Genomic DNA, 19,354 nt, shown 5'->3' on the forward strand with positions numbered 1-19,354 from the left:
AAAAAAAAAAAAAAAAAAAAGAGACTGAATTAAGTAATTTGTCAAAATCACACAGCTAATAAGTGATGAAGTCATTATTTGAACCACAATCTCTTTGACTCCTTGGCCCATGCTCTTAACTTGGTACTGGATCCTAACCTACTTCTGGCTACTGACCACTAAGGGAAATGGAGATGAGTCCTTGTGGCTTATTGAGGCAGAGGCACAAACACGGTTAATGGCAACTAGCAGTAAGAGGAATAGTGGTAGTAGGAATAATGATAGCTACCTTTTATTGAGTACTTACCATGGGCCAAGAGTTCCAAATCTTTTAAATAAATATAATTTCTTATTTAATGTAATCTTCACAACCATTTTATTATCCTCATTTTATAGATAAGAAAACTGAGGACTAGAGATGTTAAATAACTTGCCCAAGATCAGACAACCTCGGTCCAGAGAACACATTCTTAACCATGACACTATATTTGCTTTTACTCAATTGTCTACTTTCATCTTCTCCTTCAGTGCAGCATAAAAATACTTTCTTTAATTAACCTCAACCTGCACTTATTCCTATTCTGGATAATATTCCTTCTATTTTTATGGACTCCACACTATAGAAAACATATTTTTTTATATATATATATAATTTTTTTTTAAGGAGGAGGAGTCTCACTCTGTTGCCCAGACTGGACTGCAGTGGTGCGATCTTGGCTCACTGCAACCTCCATCTCCCAGGTTCCAGTGATTCTCCTGCCTCAGCCTCCTAGGTAGCTGGGATTACAGGCACATGCCACCACACCCAGCTAATTTTTGTATTTTTAGTAGAGATGGGGCTTCACCATGTTAGCCAGGCTGGTCTCAAACTCCTGACCTCAGGTGATCCTCCCACCTCGTATGGCTCACATACGTGAGCCACCATGCCCGGTCTCTTTATATTTTTTAATCATTCTAAATTTGACCATGTATCCAAGTTTTAATAAGAAGTCTGAAATCATTCACTTCACAGGTAAGTCTGGAACTACTGAATCCATGTGTAAATTGATATTTAGAGTTCATAAAACATGTCTCACAGAAACATGTAGACTCACATTTAGAGCAAGCGTTAGGAAACTCTGGTATCTAATAGTGGTTTTCAAGCTTTTTTTCTTTCTTTCTTTCTTTTTTGAGACGGAGTCTCGCTCTGTCACCCAGGCTGGAATGCAGTGGTGCAGTCTCAGCTCACTGCTACCTCCGCGTCTCTGGTTCAAGTGATTCTCCTGCCTCAGCCTCTTGAGTAGCTGGGATTATAGGTGGTGCCACCACGCCCAGCTAATTTTTGCATTTTTAGTAGAGACGGGGTTTTACCATGTTAGTCAGGCTGGTCTCGAACTCCTGACCTCAGGTAATCCACCCGTCTCGGCATCCAGAGTGCTGGGATTACAGGCGTGAGCCACCACGCTCGGCCTCAAGCTTTTTTTCTTTGCGTTGGTGTCCTCTTTGCCAATGGACATTGTTTTGTAGAACCCACTCTGAAGTGGAGGGGAGAAGAGCAGCTATCACTGGGTCTACTTTTCTTAACTCATTAGTTCCTGAGTCACCTCCTCAGAACCTCAGTGAAACCACAGCAACCCATCATGCTATTAGGCCTCTTCCCAGGCTAATAGTAATTCAAGTCCAAATGCTAATAAACGATGGTGCTGCCCTGGTGGCAGCCCTAAGCACACTGCTTCTGAATCTGGGTGCCAAATTTTAGTACCTAAGCCCCCTTCTCTCTTCCACTTATACCTTACCTCACCTCCAATCTCACCAACCCCCTCCGACCCACCAGAACATAGCAGTGTGGTCCCTGCAAAGGACTGGCGCTCCGTTTGGGGTATTGATCTGACCCACTGCTGCAACAAAGGTAGCTGGATTCAGGTTAGCAAACTCCCAAATACACAGTGCTCCCCAGGGCTACCTCAGCTGCTCACCTTGGCCTCCTTGTCTCGGCAAGCCCCAATGAGATGTTCCATCTTCTCTTTCAGCAGCTCTGCTGTTTTCTCAAACTGCTCGGAGCGCCCCCGCATCTCGCTGGCCTGGCGCTCTTGTTCGGCTGCCTTAGCGGCCAGGTCCCCGCTCCGGCGGCGCTCCTCGGCCACCGCCTCCCGCAGCCGACCCATTTCCCGGCAGGCCGTGTTATACTTTTCCAGCAGAGCCTTTAGCTCCTGGCCCCAAACCTGGGCCTGGGCCACCAGCGAACCCCGAGTTTTCTCGTGTTGCCGTAGGCTGGCTGCCTCCCGGGCCCTTAGCTCAGCCACTTCCTCTGTGGCTTGGTAGAGCAGCTGCTTCAGCTTTCCGATCTCCTGGCTCTTCCCGCTCATCGTGGCCTGAACTGCCCGCAGCTCTTCCTCCAGCTTCCCCAAGTCTTGCTCCAGAGCGGCCACTTGGGGGGATGCTGGGGCCTTTAAGGAGGTGCCTGGCTCCCGACATGGGGACAAGGACCCCCGCAACTGCCGGTTTTCTTCTTGCAACCGAGCCAGCACCTGCTGGGCCTCCCGGTGCCGATCTACCAGGGTGGTGATGCAGGCCCGCAGCTCCTCCAGGGGCTCCGCTGCTTTGCTTTGTGCACTCCTCTTGCCCACTAGGTCTGGGGGCAGGCAGTCCCACAGCCCTCGGAGACCGCTGCTCTGGGCGGCCAGGAGCTTCCGTAGCTTCTCTGTGGCCTCCTTCTCCACCGCCAGTTCATCTGTCAGCAGCCCCACACTCTGCCGCAACTGCTGTAGCTGGACCTGCGCCTCTGGCTTGGGCACAAATTCCCGCTGCAGCCGCTGGCTCAGGGACTGCAGCTCCCTCTGCAACCTCTGCCGCTCCCGCCCCAACTCCCCTAACTCCTCCACCAAGTTACTGTTGCTCAGTCTCAGTGCTGACACCTCCTTCTCCAGCTGTCCCTTTGCCAGGCCTCCTAGGGCCTTTTCCCCTCCAGGGGCGCCTAGAGGCTCTCCGTGAGCCCCAGGAACCCTTTTCTCCTTCTCTTCATCCTCTCTGATGCTCCCTGGGGCTGCCTTTAGGGCTCCCTCTCTGGACTCCTGGGAAGGAACCTCAGGTTTCACCTGTAATCCTGCCTTTGCCCGTTCCAGCCTTGCCAGCACGCACTCCAGTCGGGCCTCCATCTTCTCCCAGGCAGCTGCTGCTGCCTCAGCACGGGGAGTCCCCAGGGCTCCCTCCATGACTGGTCTCGACAAAGCCCCCCGGGCAGCATCCTTTTCTCGCCACACTGCAGCAAGCTCCTCCCTTAGTTGTAGCAGAAGCTGGTTCATGGCTGCTGGGCCCACTGGTTCAGCCACTGTGCCTCCTGGTTCAACTCCTAGAACCTGGGAACTCTCCTTCTGGCCAGCAGGCAGCTGGTCAGCATGATCATGGCCAAAGGTCTGTGCACCACTGGTAGTCAGTTGCTGTCCTGTGGTTTTCCTGATGGTCTCAGACTCTGGGCTCTGGGGTGGCCCCTGTTCTTCTTGTTGGGACCTTCCATGGACTTCATACTGGATCTCTCCTGGGGCTGAGTCCTCAGCCTTCTTCAGAGCTAATACTGGATTTACTGTGGCTGCTGCCTGCTGCTGCTTCTTTAGCTCTTGTATACGCTCAGCCAGCAGGTCCATAGGACAACCCTGCTCCATGCCATCCCCTCCAGGCCGGAGACTAGAGCCTTGCCTTCCTGAAGCTCTGGGCTCCCAGGATAGGAGGAGCCCTAGCTCCTGCACCTGCTCTCGAATCTGGTTCTCAAGTCTCAGACAGGCTGCAGCTTGAGTCTTACACTCTTCTGTCTTTTGCACCAACTCCTGCTCCAACTGAACAACTTTCCTCTGCTCCTCTTCATACTTCCACCTCCACTCCTCCGAGCACGGGTCTTCGTCCTCCTCTTCCTCTTGCTCCTCTTCAGGCTCTGCTCTCCATGGGCTCTTAGGTGGAGAACCTGCTTGGGGCTCAGATGGAGAGGCCTATGTTGGAAACAGAATAGTAAAGTGTGGCCACTAGGCAACAAACTGAGCCCCAGGAGTGCCTTTTTTCTCTTAAATGTCTTGACACCCCAAGGACCACTGGGAGTAGTCACAGTGGGATAGCCTGGGGTGTGTCAAAAGCAAAAGGGGAGGCACTTAGGTTCTTACCTGGGATGCAAGATCTGGGTGCTGGACTAGCCTCTGACCTATAAGAAAAGATATGAGGAAAATGAGAGAGAAGACAGGTTCCATGTACTTCTAGCCCACATTCTTAGCTTCAGACTTTTTCTGAGAGAAGTGGCCTCTCTGTGATCAATCTCACCACACATCTTCCTGGTGCCAGAAGCCAGTCTTGTTTAGTGGATCCCTAACTATCCAGCAACTTTGGCGTCCTCTCCCAGAAATGAGTCTCCTCATTCATTTTGTTCACTCATTTATTTATTGGTCACTGTGTCTGGCACTTTAATAAGCACTAGAACTTCAATGGTGAGCAAAACAGAAATGGCCTGTCACCTAAGCGGATTACAGTCTGGTAGAGGAAAGAGAGAGTGACCAACAAATCACACAAATAGATGTACAATTACAACTCATAAATGCTAGAAACAGCATTAGCCAGAGTTGTCCTCAGTGAGAGACCAGGCTGCATTGAAGAATTTTGTGATTATACTTTTGGGATGGGAATTTGGGGTCCTCTCACAGTAGCAGCAATAAATACGTAAACTCTCAACTCAGGTGACAAATATCTGTCAGATAGATTACTTCCATGGAAACAAATGGGACTCTAAGAAACTTCTCTGATTCTAGGGCTATCAAGGAGAACCTGGAAGTTACAAAAGGGCTTTACCGCCCCGCTGCCGCCGGTTCAGGGCCTGCTGTAGCAGCCTCCACAGTGACTTGTCTTGCGTGTGCAGAGCATAGTGCAGAGCATCGTGCCCTGTGCTGTCCACGGCCCCCGCGTCTGCTCCGTGGCTCAGGAGCAGTTCAGCCACCTCGGCACTGCCTTTCTCACAGGCCAGGATCAAAGCCGATCTGTGGGTTGAGACAAATCTGAGCATAGACTTACCCCCACGGAATCTAGAAGTCCTGGATCCAGACATTCCACTCATAGGGTAAGCTCTCACTCAGTGGGATCAGGAGAACAACAGACCAACATTAGACCAGACTAGATTTTTTTTTTTTTTTTGGGACGGAGTTTTGCTCTTGTTGCCCAGGCTGGAGTGTAATGGCGCGATCTCGGCTCACCACAACCTCTGCCTCACCACAACCTCTGCCTCCCAGGTTCAAGCGATTATCCTGCCTCAGCCTCCCGAGTAGCTGGGATTACAGGCATGTGCCACCACACCTGGCTAATTTTGTATTTTTAGTGAAGACTGGGTTTCTCCATGTTGGTCAGGCTGGTCTTGAACTCCCAACCTCAGGTGATCTGCCCGCCTCGGCCTCCCAAAGTGCTGGGATTACAGGGATTCTACGTACAATTTTTATTGGAAAAAAGGATCCTCTTGCTTAAAAGATAATTTGAAAACCAGTAAATTCAGCCAATGGGTCCAGAGCATGGATTCTACTTCCGGGGTCATCTATCTATGAAGGCAGTGGTGGCAGCAGGCAGAGTTCTTCAGAACCTCCACTGGGAAGGAATGAGGTTCCCAAGAACACAAAGACCAACCTGACTTCTTCCCCAACACACATACACACACACACGTTGCCCACTGGCTTCTTTCTAAATTGGTCAGGCATGGGAATTGGGGTGGATAAACAAGGAGGGCTCACTTGTCATTCTTGTCTGTAACATTAACTCGGGCGCCTCTCTGCAGCAGCTGTGAGCAGATAGCTGTGTGCCCACCCAGCGACGCGATCATCAGGGGTGTACATCCATCCTGCACAGATTGTAGGAAGGGGTTCATGAGGAGCCAGGGACTGCCAGAGGCTTGACACAATCCTAATGGCTCCCCTCCCCTCACACCACTCCAGAAAAAATAAAAGCCCAGATCTTGGGTCTAAACACTCCCTTTTGGAGGGTCAGAAGCTCTCCAGAAGATAAGGCTTAACCTCTCTGTGAGGAAGAAGAGGAGAAGCAGGAGGAGAAGGAAGAGAAGGGTGGTGCTAACACAACCCTACGTCATGGAAGTTGGCCAATCAAGCTCAGAGAGAGCAGCAGCTTGCCTGTGTAGGACACTGCCCACTTGCCCATCTGACACTCACATTATCCAACACGTCCAGGAAGGCTTCGTGGTCACACAGCAGGAGTACACTTGAGGCACAGCCAGAGGAGGCTGGGAAGGAGATGATTGAGTTGAGGGGAAGCATGAACAAAGCCTGCTCAGACTATAACCCAACATCCCTTCCAACCATTTCATTGGTTGGCTCTGGCTGCCCTTCCCTCCTCACACCTCCCCTTTCCCACCCTGTAGTCCCTGCAGCCCTGTTCCCATGAGTCCCCTGCACACACCTGCCCAGTGCAATGGACTACGGTTTTCTGCATCCACAGCATCTTCGTTAGCACCATGCTGCAAATGGCCACAAAGGGAAGCAGCATGGAGCTTGGTGTTAACATCCTCATCCCATACCCCCATTGGGTTACCAATTTCTATGGTAATATGAGGAGGGGCAGGAGGGCCACTTTGGAGAAGGCTGTCTACTAGGCAAGCCCAGTTCATTCATTGCTGATGATAGGCAGCGTTGATTATCAGCCCTGGTTTCTAAACCAAGGGGCTAAGAAAAATCAGATGGCAGATAAGTAAAAGTGTTAGGGAAAATGACACCAATGTCCCCATGGCTGGTACTTTAGAAACATAATTGTGAAACTTGGAAAGGATTAGGAAGAACAAAAGCAGAACATCCATTTGCCTGATGGCTGGTTAAGATAACTGCTTTTTGTTGTTGTTGTTGAGACGAGTCTTGCTCTGTTGCCCAGGCTGGAGTGCAGTGGTGCAATCTCGGATCACGGCAAGCTCCGCCTCCCGGGTTCAAGCGATTCTCCTGCCTCAGTCTCCCAAGTAGCTGGGACTACAGACACGTGCCACCACACCCGGCTAATCTTTTCTATTTTTAGTAGAGATGGGGTTTCACTGTGTTAGCCAGGATGGTCTCGATCTCTTGATCTTGTGATCTGTCCGCCTCAGTCTCCCAAAGTCTGGGATTACAGGCATGAACCACCACACCCGGCTGGTAACTGCCTTTTGTACTTTTGGAAACTCATTTATAAATTATCCACATGTCATTGTACATGATATTTCTCTTTATACTACTAGACTATAAACTCTTCAGAAACAGACAGTAGGGCTTTGGTTTAATTTGAACATCTCTGTCCTCCTTCCTCTTGCCCCTCATCATAGCAGGAAGTCACTGCAGTGGCTCTGCTAATGACAAAATCAATAGTTACTGGCAACTCTGCTTTATAACCTGCCCTCAAAGGCAGTATCAGACATGGTGCCTGTACATAGTAGGTGTTAAATAAATGTTTGCAAACAAATGATTATCAGCCCTCCTATTGGGTATGAGGCGAGTACATTTGGCCAATGATTCCTTATAAGTATGAAATGAAGTTAGAAAACTCTGGGACCACTTCTTCCCTTTGCAAGAGTAGTATCAAGGGGCTGCTCTTACCTGAAGCAGGACCTTAACACACTGTGGCTGGCAGGAGATGGTGGCCAAGTGCAGGGCAGTGCTTCCTGGAAACAGAAGGAAGGGGAGAAGGAGGGTAGGTGGCCCCATGCATGCTGATGACTCACAGGGAGGGAAGGCAAGAGACGCACAGATAATCAGGAGATTAGGGAGAGAAGCTTTCAGCCACACAGGGCCAGAAATTCCTGTTCCCCAAGTGCCTGGTACCTGTGATGAAGGTGGGAGTAGGGGTGAGGTGTGCCCAGCTTACAGGGAGGGGAACTCCTGGAGGGATGATGACCAGAACTTACTGAGGAGAGAAGCAAGGGACCACAGTAGGAACGTCCAGCAGGGCCCAGCACCGCCGCCGACTGCTGCCGTACCAGGGGCAAGCAAGCAGCGTGGCCCGGGCTCCGGCTCACTCACCGTCCTCATTCTTGCTGTTGATGTCAGCCCCATTTGCAAGCAGTAGAGTCAGACATTCTGTCAGTCCTTTGGAGGCTGCCAGATGAAACCTGCCAGAATCAAGGCCGAGAGGCAGAAGGATAAAGGGACCAGAGATGAGGAATGGGAGAATCTTGATAAGCCCTTCTTGCTATGCTCCCTACCCCAAAGCCAATCCTAAAAGCAGAAAAAGAAGCTCCACTAGCTTGAATTTCTGAGAAAGAGAAGTCTATACGCCCTCCAATCATAAAGGGTGCTAAAAGCAAGAAAGAAATAAGAGCTACAGGTCTCAAGGAATCTCAGACTATTGCAGGGATGTCTAGGGAACACATAATTACCTGCCTTTCTGAGCACAGAACCCTTAGCAGAAGTGGAAGGGTCACAGAAAGAGCCAGTCAGAGCAGAGCAGAAGGCTGGATGTTCGAAGGCTTTGGGTAGAGACCAGGGATAACATTTCCCTTGACTTAATCACTACTCCCTCTAGCCATGTGACTCCTATGCTACCACTTCATTTCTAATTTCCCAAGCATACACACCCTCCTACTTGTGCAATGAAGAAATACTCTACTTAGTGTATTTCTGTTTGTTTAATGGGCTTTATGTTCTTTACAAGTCAGTGGTGTCAATCTGGGTTGTGAGATGGATGGAGCTCAGGAACAATATTTTCTTTCCTCACTTTGTGTAGAACTTATATGTAGCAAAAAGCTATTGATATACTTGCTGATTAAGACAACAAAAAGAGCTCTGAAGCTGTAGGTATTCCCTGGTCCTATGTTATATTGGATTTGGGGGCCTCAAAAGGGAGCCACATGTAAGGGGCAGGGGCAGGAGGACTTACTTACGGGGACTGGCCGTTTGAGTCTAGCTTGGTGGGTCGGGCAGATTTCCTGGAGGCCAGGGCAGCCACGCGTCCCACATCTCCCCGCTGCACTGCCTCCAGCAGCTTCTGATCACGGCGGTTCCATCTCTCCACCTGGTCCAGAGCCACAAGTTGTGTGAATATAGGGGATGGGGGTAGCATAGAGAAAGAAAAGAGGCAAATGGTTAGGATGCCAAACGAGAGAAAAGGAACATCCCTGAGGTCCTTTTTCTTTTCCACAAGTCACGCATCCTAGATCATTTAGTCTTTCTTAGGTGGGCCTAGCTAAATCTTAACCAGCTAATATGCCACCAAGAACTATTGCTCATTATTTCAGCCCTGAGCCAGAAGGACCCTGGACCACTGAATTAAAAATCATTTGAGTGAATGCATAGTATTTTAAGCTGAATGCGTAGTATTTCAAATGTCCTTTATCATCATTACGATTCGAGTTGTTGTTGGATGCCCAACCTGAAAGCAATCCTTTCCCTTTTGCTCTCTAGGTCTTGCTGGAGCAAATGGAACCAACCTGACCACTCTTGAGGGCTCACATTGCCTCTCACCACGGCCTCCATTCCTGAACCCCTGCTGCTCTGCTTTTTGTCATCAGTTGTTTGAGAAGTACATCAAGGCACTGAGCTTCAGGTTACAGCTAGGAGTCCCAATACCTAACCATTCCATCTCTTTTCATTGGCTTTGGGCCCCAAAATTAAAAGAGGAAACTAGAGTTTCTGTTTTCCCATATCATATCTAGGCCCTTTTGAGTGTCTTTCCCCTTTCCATGGCAACAACAACAAAAAGGCAAAGAGGTTTCTAGCTATGCTTGAGGAAGCAGCAAGAGGCAGCTCCCCTTCTCCTCCCTCCCAGTTTCCCTGGCAGGGAGCAGCTGTCTAGACAAGAGCCACACCTGGGCATGCATTGTTCTATCACTCCAGCTTGGGTTTTGCGGGTGGTGGGGTAATTACAATAATTGAAGTGCTACAGGGCGTGAAAGAGACAGCTAGGTAAAAACACCCAGGGACGAAAGTACAGAAAAGCCTGGTTTTGTCCAGAGAAGGGAATGAAAAGGAAGAGATAGATGCAAAGATCTGTGGTCTGATGTAAAGTGTGCCAGACGAGCATTTCATTGGCTGGCCTGAGTTTGGGACCTAGTTCAGCTACATTCTCGGCTATGTGACCTAGAGTAAGCCATTAAACACCTTTAACCTGTTTCCTCTTCTATAAAATATGACTAATAACAACTACCTCATCATGCTGTGACTATTAAACGAGCTAATATACACAAAATCTCTTTATAAACGGTAAAGAGCCATACAAATGTGTGGCACCCTTGTAACAAAACAGGAAGTAGTGGGGGGTTGGTGGTGGCACATAGCATTTTATAAGGTATAGTCTTAACAAGAGGCTATAGAAGGGGGTGAAGAAAAATAGGGTCTATGGAAGCCCAATAACTCATTTTCAAGCACTGTTTACGTAGCCAGGGCAAATTGTGAATCAACCACAGGAAAGCTTTAAATGTCCAAACCATAAAATTATCTAAGGTAGATGGAGTCTGAGGTAACGCTCCTGTACGGAAGTTGTAACTTCTCACAGTCCTTTCACGTGCTATTTCAATTAGTTTCTCAACATCCCTGGAAAGTAGTTAGGGCTATTATTCCATCTCTTTGACAGAAGAAAGGGAAGTATATCGAGATTAGATAACCATTCAAGATCATGAAAAAGAGTGGCAAAACTGGAATTAGAATCCAGGCCACGGCCGGGAGTGGTGGCTCACGCCTGTAATCCCAACACTTTGGGAGGCCGAGGTGGGTGGAATCACCTGAGGTCAGGAGTTCAAGACCAGCTTGGCCAACATGGTGAAACCCCGTCTCTACTAAAAATCCAAAAAATTAGCTGGGGGTGGTGGCGGGCACCGGTAATCCCAGCTACTCAGGAGGCTAAGGCAGGAGAATCGCCTGAACCTGGGAAGTGGAGGTTGCAGTGACCTGAGATCACGCCATTGTACTCCAGCCTGGGTGACAAGAGCAAGACTCTGTCTCAAACAAACAAACAAACAAAAAAAGAACCCAGGCCACCTGATGCCAAATCCTAGCTCTCACCACCAGACTACACTACTACAAGCTATAGAAAAAGGTTTACTTATTTCCAGATAAACAGTCTCAAGTTGCCTCCAGGGCAAAGCCACCCACCCTTAGACTCTACTGCCTGCACGGAGTCTCCAAACAGGTTAACTCTCAAAGGACAAAATAAGCAAAATGACTCCTCCACATACTAACAGACTCTGACATGTAAAAACGCATTTCCTAATGCCCTTTGGAGACCAGGTCACCCCCAGGAAAGCAGAAAGCTAGAACTATACCACACGACAGGGTGCTGCCATCAGCTGACCTGAACCTGCAGTTCTCTGTTTAAAGTCTTGACTTTAACACTGCCTGGCTCTGTGAATTTAGGCATGTAACAACATCTCTGAACCTCAATTTCCTAATACTATAACAACCTATAAGGCCTCTAGCTCTGTGTCTGTCACATAGTAGATGCACAATAAATGTTATTTCCAATCCCCATCCTTCCTGGGCACATTTTAGATGTTCCTGGGCTCAGAATTCTCCAGCCAGGGGAGTGGAAGGGATCTTGCTGATATTATCCAGTAAATAACAGCCAAGCTGTATAGATGGTAAAGATGTTTCTTAGCAATATAGATACTTTTCTTTCCACTTCTTTTCATTTCTTTTTTCTTTTTTTGACAGAGTCTTGCTTTGTTGGCCAGGCTGAAGTGCAGTGGCATGATCATAGCTCACTGCAGCCTGGACCTCCGGGCTCAGGTGATCCTTCCACCTCAGTCTTCTGAGTAGCTGGGACTACAGGCATGCTCCACCACACCCAGATAATTTTTTTTTCAGAGATGGGGTCTCACTGCATTGCCCAGGCTGCAGTGCCTCACTGCAGATGGGGTCTTTTAGAGATGGGGTCTCACTGCAATGCCCAAACTCCTGGGCTCAAGTGATCCTCCACACCTCAGCCTCCCAAAGTGCTGGGATTATAGGCATAAGCCACCACACCTGGCCTGGATACTTTTCTTTCCAGCTAGATAGTTCTAAATCCACCCAATTTACTTCCTATAATCTCATTATACTAAGTAGAGTTTAGAATGGGTGGAAGTTTTTCATGGCCAAGCCTCTGCAGAGCTGGAGTAAAGGACAGAGAGATGCTTTCAAATGTTAAGACAGACACTAATGTCTTAAATGTACAGACATTTCAAATGTCTGTAGCTTACCCCAGCACGTTGGAAAGGAGGCACTAGATTACCATCACAGCCTCAAGGGAGCAATCACCAAATTAATCATCAGACTCAATAAGTATAAGCTTTGTATTTCTATAGGTGAGATTAGAGGACTTTTGTAGAAGTAATTGTACCTTCTCCTTATCTCTCTGACAGTGTACCTATAAGCATCCTATAACATGGAAGCACACCAGCAAGTAGAGAGAGAAGGAATGACTTTTGCTGTAGGTCAGGTGAGTGGAAATAGAAAGCCTATCCTGGAGGAACCAAGACCTAATTCTCAATGTTTTAATTGCAGTAGACAGTGCTAATTTTTTGTTTGTTTGTTTGTTTTTTGAGATGGAGTCTTGCTCTTGTTACCCAGGCTGGAGTACAATGGCACCATTTTGGCTCACTGCAACTTCCACCTCCCGGGTTCAAGCAATTTTCCTGCCTCAGCCTACCAAGTAGCTGGGATTACAGGTGCCGGCCACCACACCCAGCGAATTTTTGTATTTTTAGTAGAGACAGGGTTTTGCCATGTTGGCCAGGCTGGTCCCAAACTCCTGACCTCAGGTGATTACACCCACCTCAGCCTCCCAAAGTGCTGGGATTACAGGCTTGAGCCACTGCGCCCAGACAATCTAGTGCCAATTATTTAAAGCTCTCTTCTAGTCTACTTCTGGTCTACCTAGGCAGAGTAAGCTCGTATGTAAGATACCCTCAAGGATATCCTCTACTTGACTAAAATAAAATGGGATTATAGGAGTTGGGTTTTTGTTTGTGGATTTTCCTATATACTGGATAACTTAGATTTGCTTTAAAATGATCACTGCTTTTTCAGTCCTTACTCAGACTGAGGGTGCAGAGCTCTGGCCCTGGACCCAAGTGTGTGAGTGGAGATGGGTAGAGGCAGTCTTCCAGTGTGACTGGGAAGCCAGGCTTTTGGAGTGGCCAGAAAGACTGCCACACTACTTCTCTGACAAATGGTTCCAGAGTAGTTTGCCGTCCAAAACAGTGGAGGAATTTCTCATGAGAAGTATGGGGAAATTTCATGAGGAACAAATTTACAGCTGAAACTGGCTGATTTGCAAGCTTTCTATGACTCCAATCTATCTGAAGAAACAGTTTTCTTTCCAGCTAGATAATTCTAAACCCATCCAACTTACTTCCCATAATCTCATTATAGTAAGATCTTGTTATACTAAAAGTTTAGAATGGGTGATCATTCTTTATGGTCAAACCTCTGTACAGCTGGAGTCAAGGAGGACAGAGGGATGGTTCCAAATTCCAAAAGCCAGTCCACTCACTCCAGCACCTTGGAAAGGAGGTACTGCCCAAGGTTTGGGGGATCAGAAAGAATGAAATAGTTTCCCCATTCCTAAGGAGCAGGCAGACTGCACAAACCTGTAAGGGAAAGGCAACATTGAATACTTTCAGTAACTAAGGAAGAGGCCATATGAATTTCTAAAAAGTCATTATGAGTTAAGACTGAGTCTGGGCAGCCTCAGTTTCTGGGGTGTAGAATAGTAAATACCTTTTGACTGGTTGATCAATGTGTGGAAACTAAGTAGAGATGCAAATGTAAGTGGGACAAGGACAGGCCTCAACAGAATTCATACTCTTGCCTCATAGCTTGCTTCCAGGACTCTGTAACCTGCCCATGCAGAATGAGCTAATTGAACGTTTCTCATATTTGCTTATGAACGATACCACTAAGTCAAGTTAGCAAAGCAATATTGCTACAAGTAGCTGGCTAATTTGCTTCTAAATTAGCCATAAGCCCAACCTCTACAGAAAATTCCACTTCTAGATAAGGGGGCTCTCGGTAAGAGATCTTTAGAGAAGAAGCAGCAATATCCTCCTTAAGCCACTATCTTCTATAATTTTACGGGATTTTTTTTCTGGGAGAACATGGGGAATAGAGTGACTTCTACTGGGAACTCTGAGTCTGCTCTATCCTCTTCTCTCATCATCACTTTCCTCCAACTCAACCAAAGGAAACAGAGAGCATCATTCCTAAACAACTGGGCAAGGGTTCAGGGAATGAATAATCTGGGGAAAAGCAGGAAGAAAGGCCTTGAGCCTTGACTGGCCCAAGAACCAGTCTAATGATCAGATACTGCAGTGAACTGGCTTGGGTGGATTCTGCAGGCAACTCATCCAGTCCCTTGGGGAGCAGTCAGGCAACTGTGCATCCTCTGGCAGTGCCTGTGAGGCTGACCAGACTGCAATATTAACTCACAGCAAGCAGGCAGGAGGAAAAGTGGGACCTGCGACCATTGGGCAGAGTAGGGCAGAGGTTGGAGGGGAAAACAGAAGGTTGCTCTTGTGGGAGCATCAATTGGAAAAAGGTTTGGAGTGATGTCTAAGGAACAGCAGTGCTGGTGAGAGATGGGAATGAAAGTGGCATGGGGCAGGAGGGAAGCAATGACAGAGGAGATTGTGAAAAAGGGTTAACAGAAGGCACAGGGCTGGGAGTGCTTGTTGAACTAACAGTAAACAGCAAGGACAGAGCTACGTGGGAAGGCAAGATTGTGGGGATAGGACAGGGATGAAATATGGGGCTCTGGGACATAACTTGGTGGTGTAGAATGGAGCTTGGGGCCAGGCAGGGGCCGGGGAAGATGCTTGGGGGAGTTTTGGTACTGGGAGATAGAGCAGAAGTAGGGCCAGAGCCATGGGAAGGGGACAGAGCTGCAGAAAACGTACCAGAAATCGGGGGTGTAGATGCGAGGAGGACAAGAAAGGGGCCAGGGGAAAGGACCCTGGGGAGGGCAGAGGTGAGGAAGGCAAGTCAGAAGCTGCATTGAGATGGGACTAACGACTTCTGTCACCACAGAGCGGGGACCCCAGCCCCATCCTCCCACACATTTTGGCACCTACCGCCACCTGTGAGCTGGAGCAGGAGAAGATACGCTTCATGGCCGGGGTCGAGGCCACGGGGGACGGGGACGCGCAGAGAGCCGGGCCACAGGTTCCCGAACCCACCAGACTTGGCAGCGGCTGTGCAAGAGACAGCTGTCAAAAAGCAGAGCGGGCCCCGCCCCAAGATACGCCTCAGAACCCGCCCTGCCCAATCAGAGGCAAGAACCCAAGGGCTGGGCTCAAAACTCCGCCTCTGGCCCTGCCCTACCCCGCCCCTGCAGAGGCGAAAAGCCCGCAGTCTTAGGCTGCGACCGGGGCTTGGCCTCAAACCTCGCCCTTCAAATCTGAACCCGCCCTGCGATCCGACCTGCTCAATCAGGAAAGGAACCGGGTGGGCTATGGCTGAGACTTCTCCCGAGCCCGGCCCCCGCCCACCCGCAGTTCCAGGCGGGGCCTCCGCCCCAAGCCCCGCCTCAGCCCTGCCCCTTGGAGAGCTGTAGCTAGAGGCAGGAGGGTCCCAGCTTCTATCGTGGGCTTCGGTCTCACGGACTGTCGTATTTGCATTTAATCACTGGCGAAGTTACCTCTGCCCCCTCCAACTCCCCCCGCCCCACCCCGCCCCATTCCGCTGCCAAAAACCCAAGCAAAAAAGAGCATTTGAAGAGAGCAGTTCGGAAATAGGAGATTGTAGTGCTAAGCAGATCACGGATAATGCGCGGCCCGCAGTAACCTGGGGGACAAAACCTAAGGAAAGGGGATCAGGTTCAATTTTATTTTTTGTTTCTTTTTTTCTGAGACAGAGTCTCACTGTGTCGCTCTGTCGGCCAGGCCGGAGTGCATGGTGCCAGCATAGCTCACCATAACCTCCAACTCGTGGGCTTAAGGGATCCTCTCACTCCAGCCTCCCTAGTAGCTGAGACTATAGACATGCGCCACCACGCCTGGCTTTTTTTTTTTTTTTTTTTTTTAAAGAGATGGAGTGTCGCTATGTTATCCAGTCTGGTCTTCAACTCCAGGCCTCAAGCGATTCTGCTCACTGTAGCCTCCCAAAGCGCTGGGATTATAGGCATGAGCCGCCACTGTCCCTGGCCCAGGCTCAATTTTTAAACGCAATACTGAATTGGAAAAGAGCAGAGAGCGAGGAGAGCACTTTTATTTTAAACCGCCCCCCGCCCCGCCCCCGCCTCAGCATAGAAACAGAAAATAACCAAACAAAAAACTGTCTTCATTATTTCCACTGCCCTTGAAGTTCAGGCTCTTGGTAATTCTTGAAATCAGTCTCCGCCCATGGGTCTTCCTGTCTCTCTTTTCTCCTCTCCCCGCCGGAGAGAGCTCACTAAAATGCATATGAAAACTTACAGGGTAAAGCCCAAAGTTCTTAAGCGGTTTACAAGGCTCTTCAGGAGTCATATGCTGCTGCCCTCTTTTCCAGTCCCATCTCTCATTACTTTCACACAAAAGAGCCACTCAAGCTGTTTCTTTTTTTTTTTTTTTTATTTTTTGAGACAGAGCCTCACCCTCCCACCGGACTGAAGTGCAGTGGCACCATCTCGGCTCACTCACTGCAGCCTCTGCTTTCCTGGTCCAAGCAATTCTCCTGCCTCAGCCTCCCAAGTAGCTGGGATTACAGGCACGTGCCATCACGCCCGGTTAAGTTTTGTGTTTTTAGTAGAGACAGGGTTTTGCCATGTTGGCCAGACTGGTCTCAAACTCCTGACCTTAAGTGATCCACCTGCCTTGGCCTCCCAAAGTACTGGGATTACAGGCGTGAGCCACTATGCCTGGCCTTGTTTTATTTGTTTTGAGGCAGGGTCTCGCTGTCACCCAGGCTGGAGTGTGATAGCATGATCACGGTTCACTGCAGCAGCCTTGACTTCTTAGGCTCAAGAGATCCTCCCACTTCAGCCTTCTGAGTAGCTGGGACTACAGGTGCACGTCACCATGCCCAGCTAATTTTCATATATTTGGTAGAGACAGGGTTTCACCATGTTGCCCAGATGGGTTTTGAACTCCCGGGCTCAAGCAATTCTCCTCGCCTCAACTCCCAGAGCGCCAGGCCTCAAACTGTTCTAATTTATAATTCCCTTTGAAGCTGGTGATTAATCCTCCCAAGAATGCGTCCTGTCACATTTGATCCCTGTGGTGGAAAAGTTAAATATTAAATTTGAACTCAATTGAACGTGGACAGAAACAATGGTCACCGAGTCCCAGAACAGGTTGTGTGAGCCCTTTTGAGGTGTTCATCCAGCACTGTTTTGGAGAAATCTCTATTTCAATCTATTCCTATACGTTAGTTATTGAAAAACAATAGACAATTACAAAAATAAGTTGAACATTTTGTGTTTCTTGAGCCCAGTTGCCAAGGGCCTCGTGACTGGGCCTCATGCCAAACAACTCATTACAAAAAGAGGCAGGGTCCCAGACTGCGCCAAAACTTCATGAGACCTCTCCTCGTCTGTGCATGGACCAGTGGCCGACTCTGGAGCCCAGGCTGTTGCTTCTCAGTCTGGTGGTGAATCCTCCATAGTCTGGTGAGTGTAAATATCTTTTCCCTTCTCCCCTTCCCATTGCAATTTGCCTATTATATCAATCTGTTTATTATATCATTTGCTTATTATATCATTTGCTTATTATATCAATTTGCTTATTAATTTGCTTATGCCATTTGCTTATTATATCTGCATTGCCATTTACGTGGATAAAGCTTGTTTACCCTTAAAGGTATTGTGTGTGTGTCTTTTCTTCTCCCTTTGCGTGTTTCCTGCACAGAACAACCCCCAGGCCAAATTTCTTTTTTCTATAAAGTTTTCCCTTACAACCCTGCCACCCCCACTGCCCAAGAAAGTGTGCCTCTTATATGACATACTCCTAGTACTTGTTGATATATAGCAACCACCTCTTTGCATTTGCCTTTTTTTTTTTTTTTTTTTTGCTTTTGTTTTTGAGATGGTGTCTTACTCTGTCACCCAGGCTGGAGTGTGGTGGGGTGATCTCGGCTCACTGTAACCTCCACTTCCTGGGCTCACGCCATCCTCCCACCTCAGCCTCCCAAGTAGATGGGACTACAGGTGCGCGCCACCGTGCCCAGCTAATTGTTTTTGTATTTTTGTTAAGGACGGGGTTTCACTGTGTTGTCCAAGATGGTCTCGAACTCCTGAACTCAAGTGATCCGACTGCCACGACCTCCCAAAGTGCTGGGATCACAGGCGTGAGCCACTGCGTCCAGCCTGTATTTGCCACTATTTGTTTACATGTTTGTTTCTGCTACTAGATTGGACTCTTTGATGGTAGTTGTGTTTTATATTATTGCCATTGCCAAGCACATGTTATGAGCTTGATATCTGATGAATAAATGAATGAAAAAATTAATGAAGAAGCAAAGGACTAATACTATTGCAAATACAGGGATAACAAGATTGGGGTTAGAGAAAGTACCAGTCTGGTGGTGAGGATGGATAGGAGGGGTATCTCTAGGTGGAAAAATACATTAAAAGTGCTCTCTTAATCATATGGATAAAGAATTACATGAGGTCAGGCACAGTGGCTCACACCTATAATCCCAGCATGTGGATAGGCCAAGACAGGAGGATTGCTTGAGGCCAGGAGTTGGAGACCAGCCTAGGCAACATAGTGAGACCCCCTCTCTAAAAAAATTTTAAATATACACATATATATGCATATATGTGTAAGAATTAGATGAACCAGTCCTCAAGGAAACCCACCTCCATTTGGGGGCTGACTGAGGGTAAAGAGGAGAGGAGAGTCTGTCAACATAACACGGTTGCAGTCTCAGCCCTAGAAACTCTGTGCTCCATAAAGGCTGATAAAGTTACAGCCTGTATGAAGTGCACTGAGGGTCACGATGGAAACCCTTTCCTGTCACAAAACAACTCAGCAGGTTGACAGAGAATGGTGTTCATGCCAAATAGGCCAGACAGGCCACAATTCTCAGGGTTAGGCAACAGAGGCAGAGACTGGGTCTCTAGAAGGCCATTGCTTAAGTGCACGTGTTCCCTCAGGGTACTGGAAAAACTCTGGGTGTTTCAAGAGGAGCCTAGAAGATACCTGCTTAATAGAATCAAATAGATTTGATCCCTACCATTAGAACCTTAAATTCTCCAGCTAATTATCACCTTAAAGAGCTCAAAGAGCTTATTTCAAAAGGGATGAGGCAGGCCAGGCACAGTGGCTCACGCCTGTAATCCTAGCACTTTGGGAGGCTGAGGCAGGCAGATCACGTGAGGTCAGGAGTTCAAAACCAGCCTGGTCAACATGGTGAAACCCTGTCTCCAAAAATTAGCTGGGCATGGTGGTGCACACCTGTAGTCCCAGCTACTCAGGAGGCCTGAGGCAGGAGAATCACTTGAACCCAGGAGGCGGAGGTTG

General features: G+C 48.4%; 1 protein-coding gene and 1 pseudogene across 3 annotated transcripts in view; both read right to left on the bottom strand.

Moving 5' to 3' along the window:
* ANKRD35 (ankyrin repeat domain 35) overlaps window positions 1-18,764 on the bottom strand; it is a 22,172-nt gene extending 3,408 nt beyond the window's left edge. The window contains exons 1-11 of one of the 2 annotated variants that reach the window (XM_011995177.1): window positions 18,691-18,764; window positions 14,987-15,106; window positions 8,825-8,955; window positions 7,965-8,053; window positions 7,542-7,606; window positions 6,385-6,442; window positions 6,138-6,208; window positions 5,706-5,812; window positions 4,783-4,967; window positions 4,107-4,144; window positions 1,935-3,938 (exon numbers count right to left, since the gene is read on the bottom strand). In XM_011995177.1, coding sequence (XP_011850567.1) covers window positions 1,935-3,938; window positions 4,107-4,144; window positions 4,783-4,967; window positions 5,706-5,812; window positions 6,138-6,208; window positions 6,385-6,442; window positions 7,542-7,606; window positions 7,965-8,053; window positions 8,825-8,955; window positions 14,987-15,106; window positions 18,691-18,696 — 2,874 coding nt within the window. In that variant the 5' untranslated portion in view covers window positions 18,697-18,764. Of the gene's footprint in view, window positions 1-1,934; window positions 3,939-4,106; window positions 4,145-4,782; window positions 4,968-5,705; window positions 5,813-6,137; window positions 6,209-6,384; window positions 6,443-7,541; window positions 7,607-7,964; window positions 8,054-8,824; window positions 8,956-14,986; window positions 15,134-18,690 lie in introns of those variants that run through there. The other variant, XM_011995178.1, reaches the window with a different exon arrangement.
* Window positions 1-19,354, bottom strand: part of LOC105550294 — a 931,651-nt pseudogene that overhangs the window by 451,282 nt on the left and 461,015 nt on the right. The gene's annotated exons all lie outside the window — the stretch shown is intronic.

This window comes from Mandrillus leucophaeus, unplaced genomic scaffold (genome assembly GCF_000951045.1).
Source record: "Mandrillus leucophaeus isolate KB7577 unplaced genomic scaffold, Mleu.le_1.0 Scaffold475, whole genome shotgun sequence".
NCBI lineage: Eukaryota > Metazoa > Chordata > Mammalia > Primates > Cercopithecidae > Mandrillus > Mandrillus leucophaeus.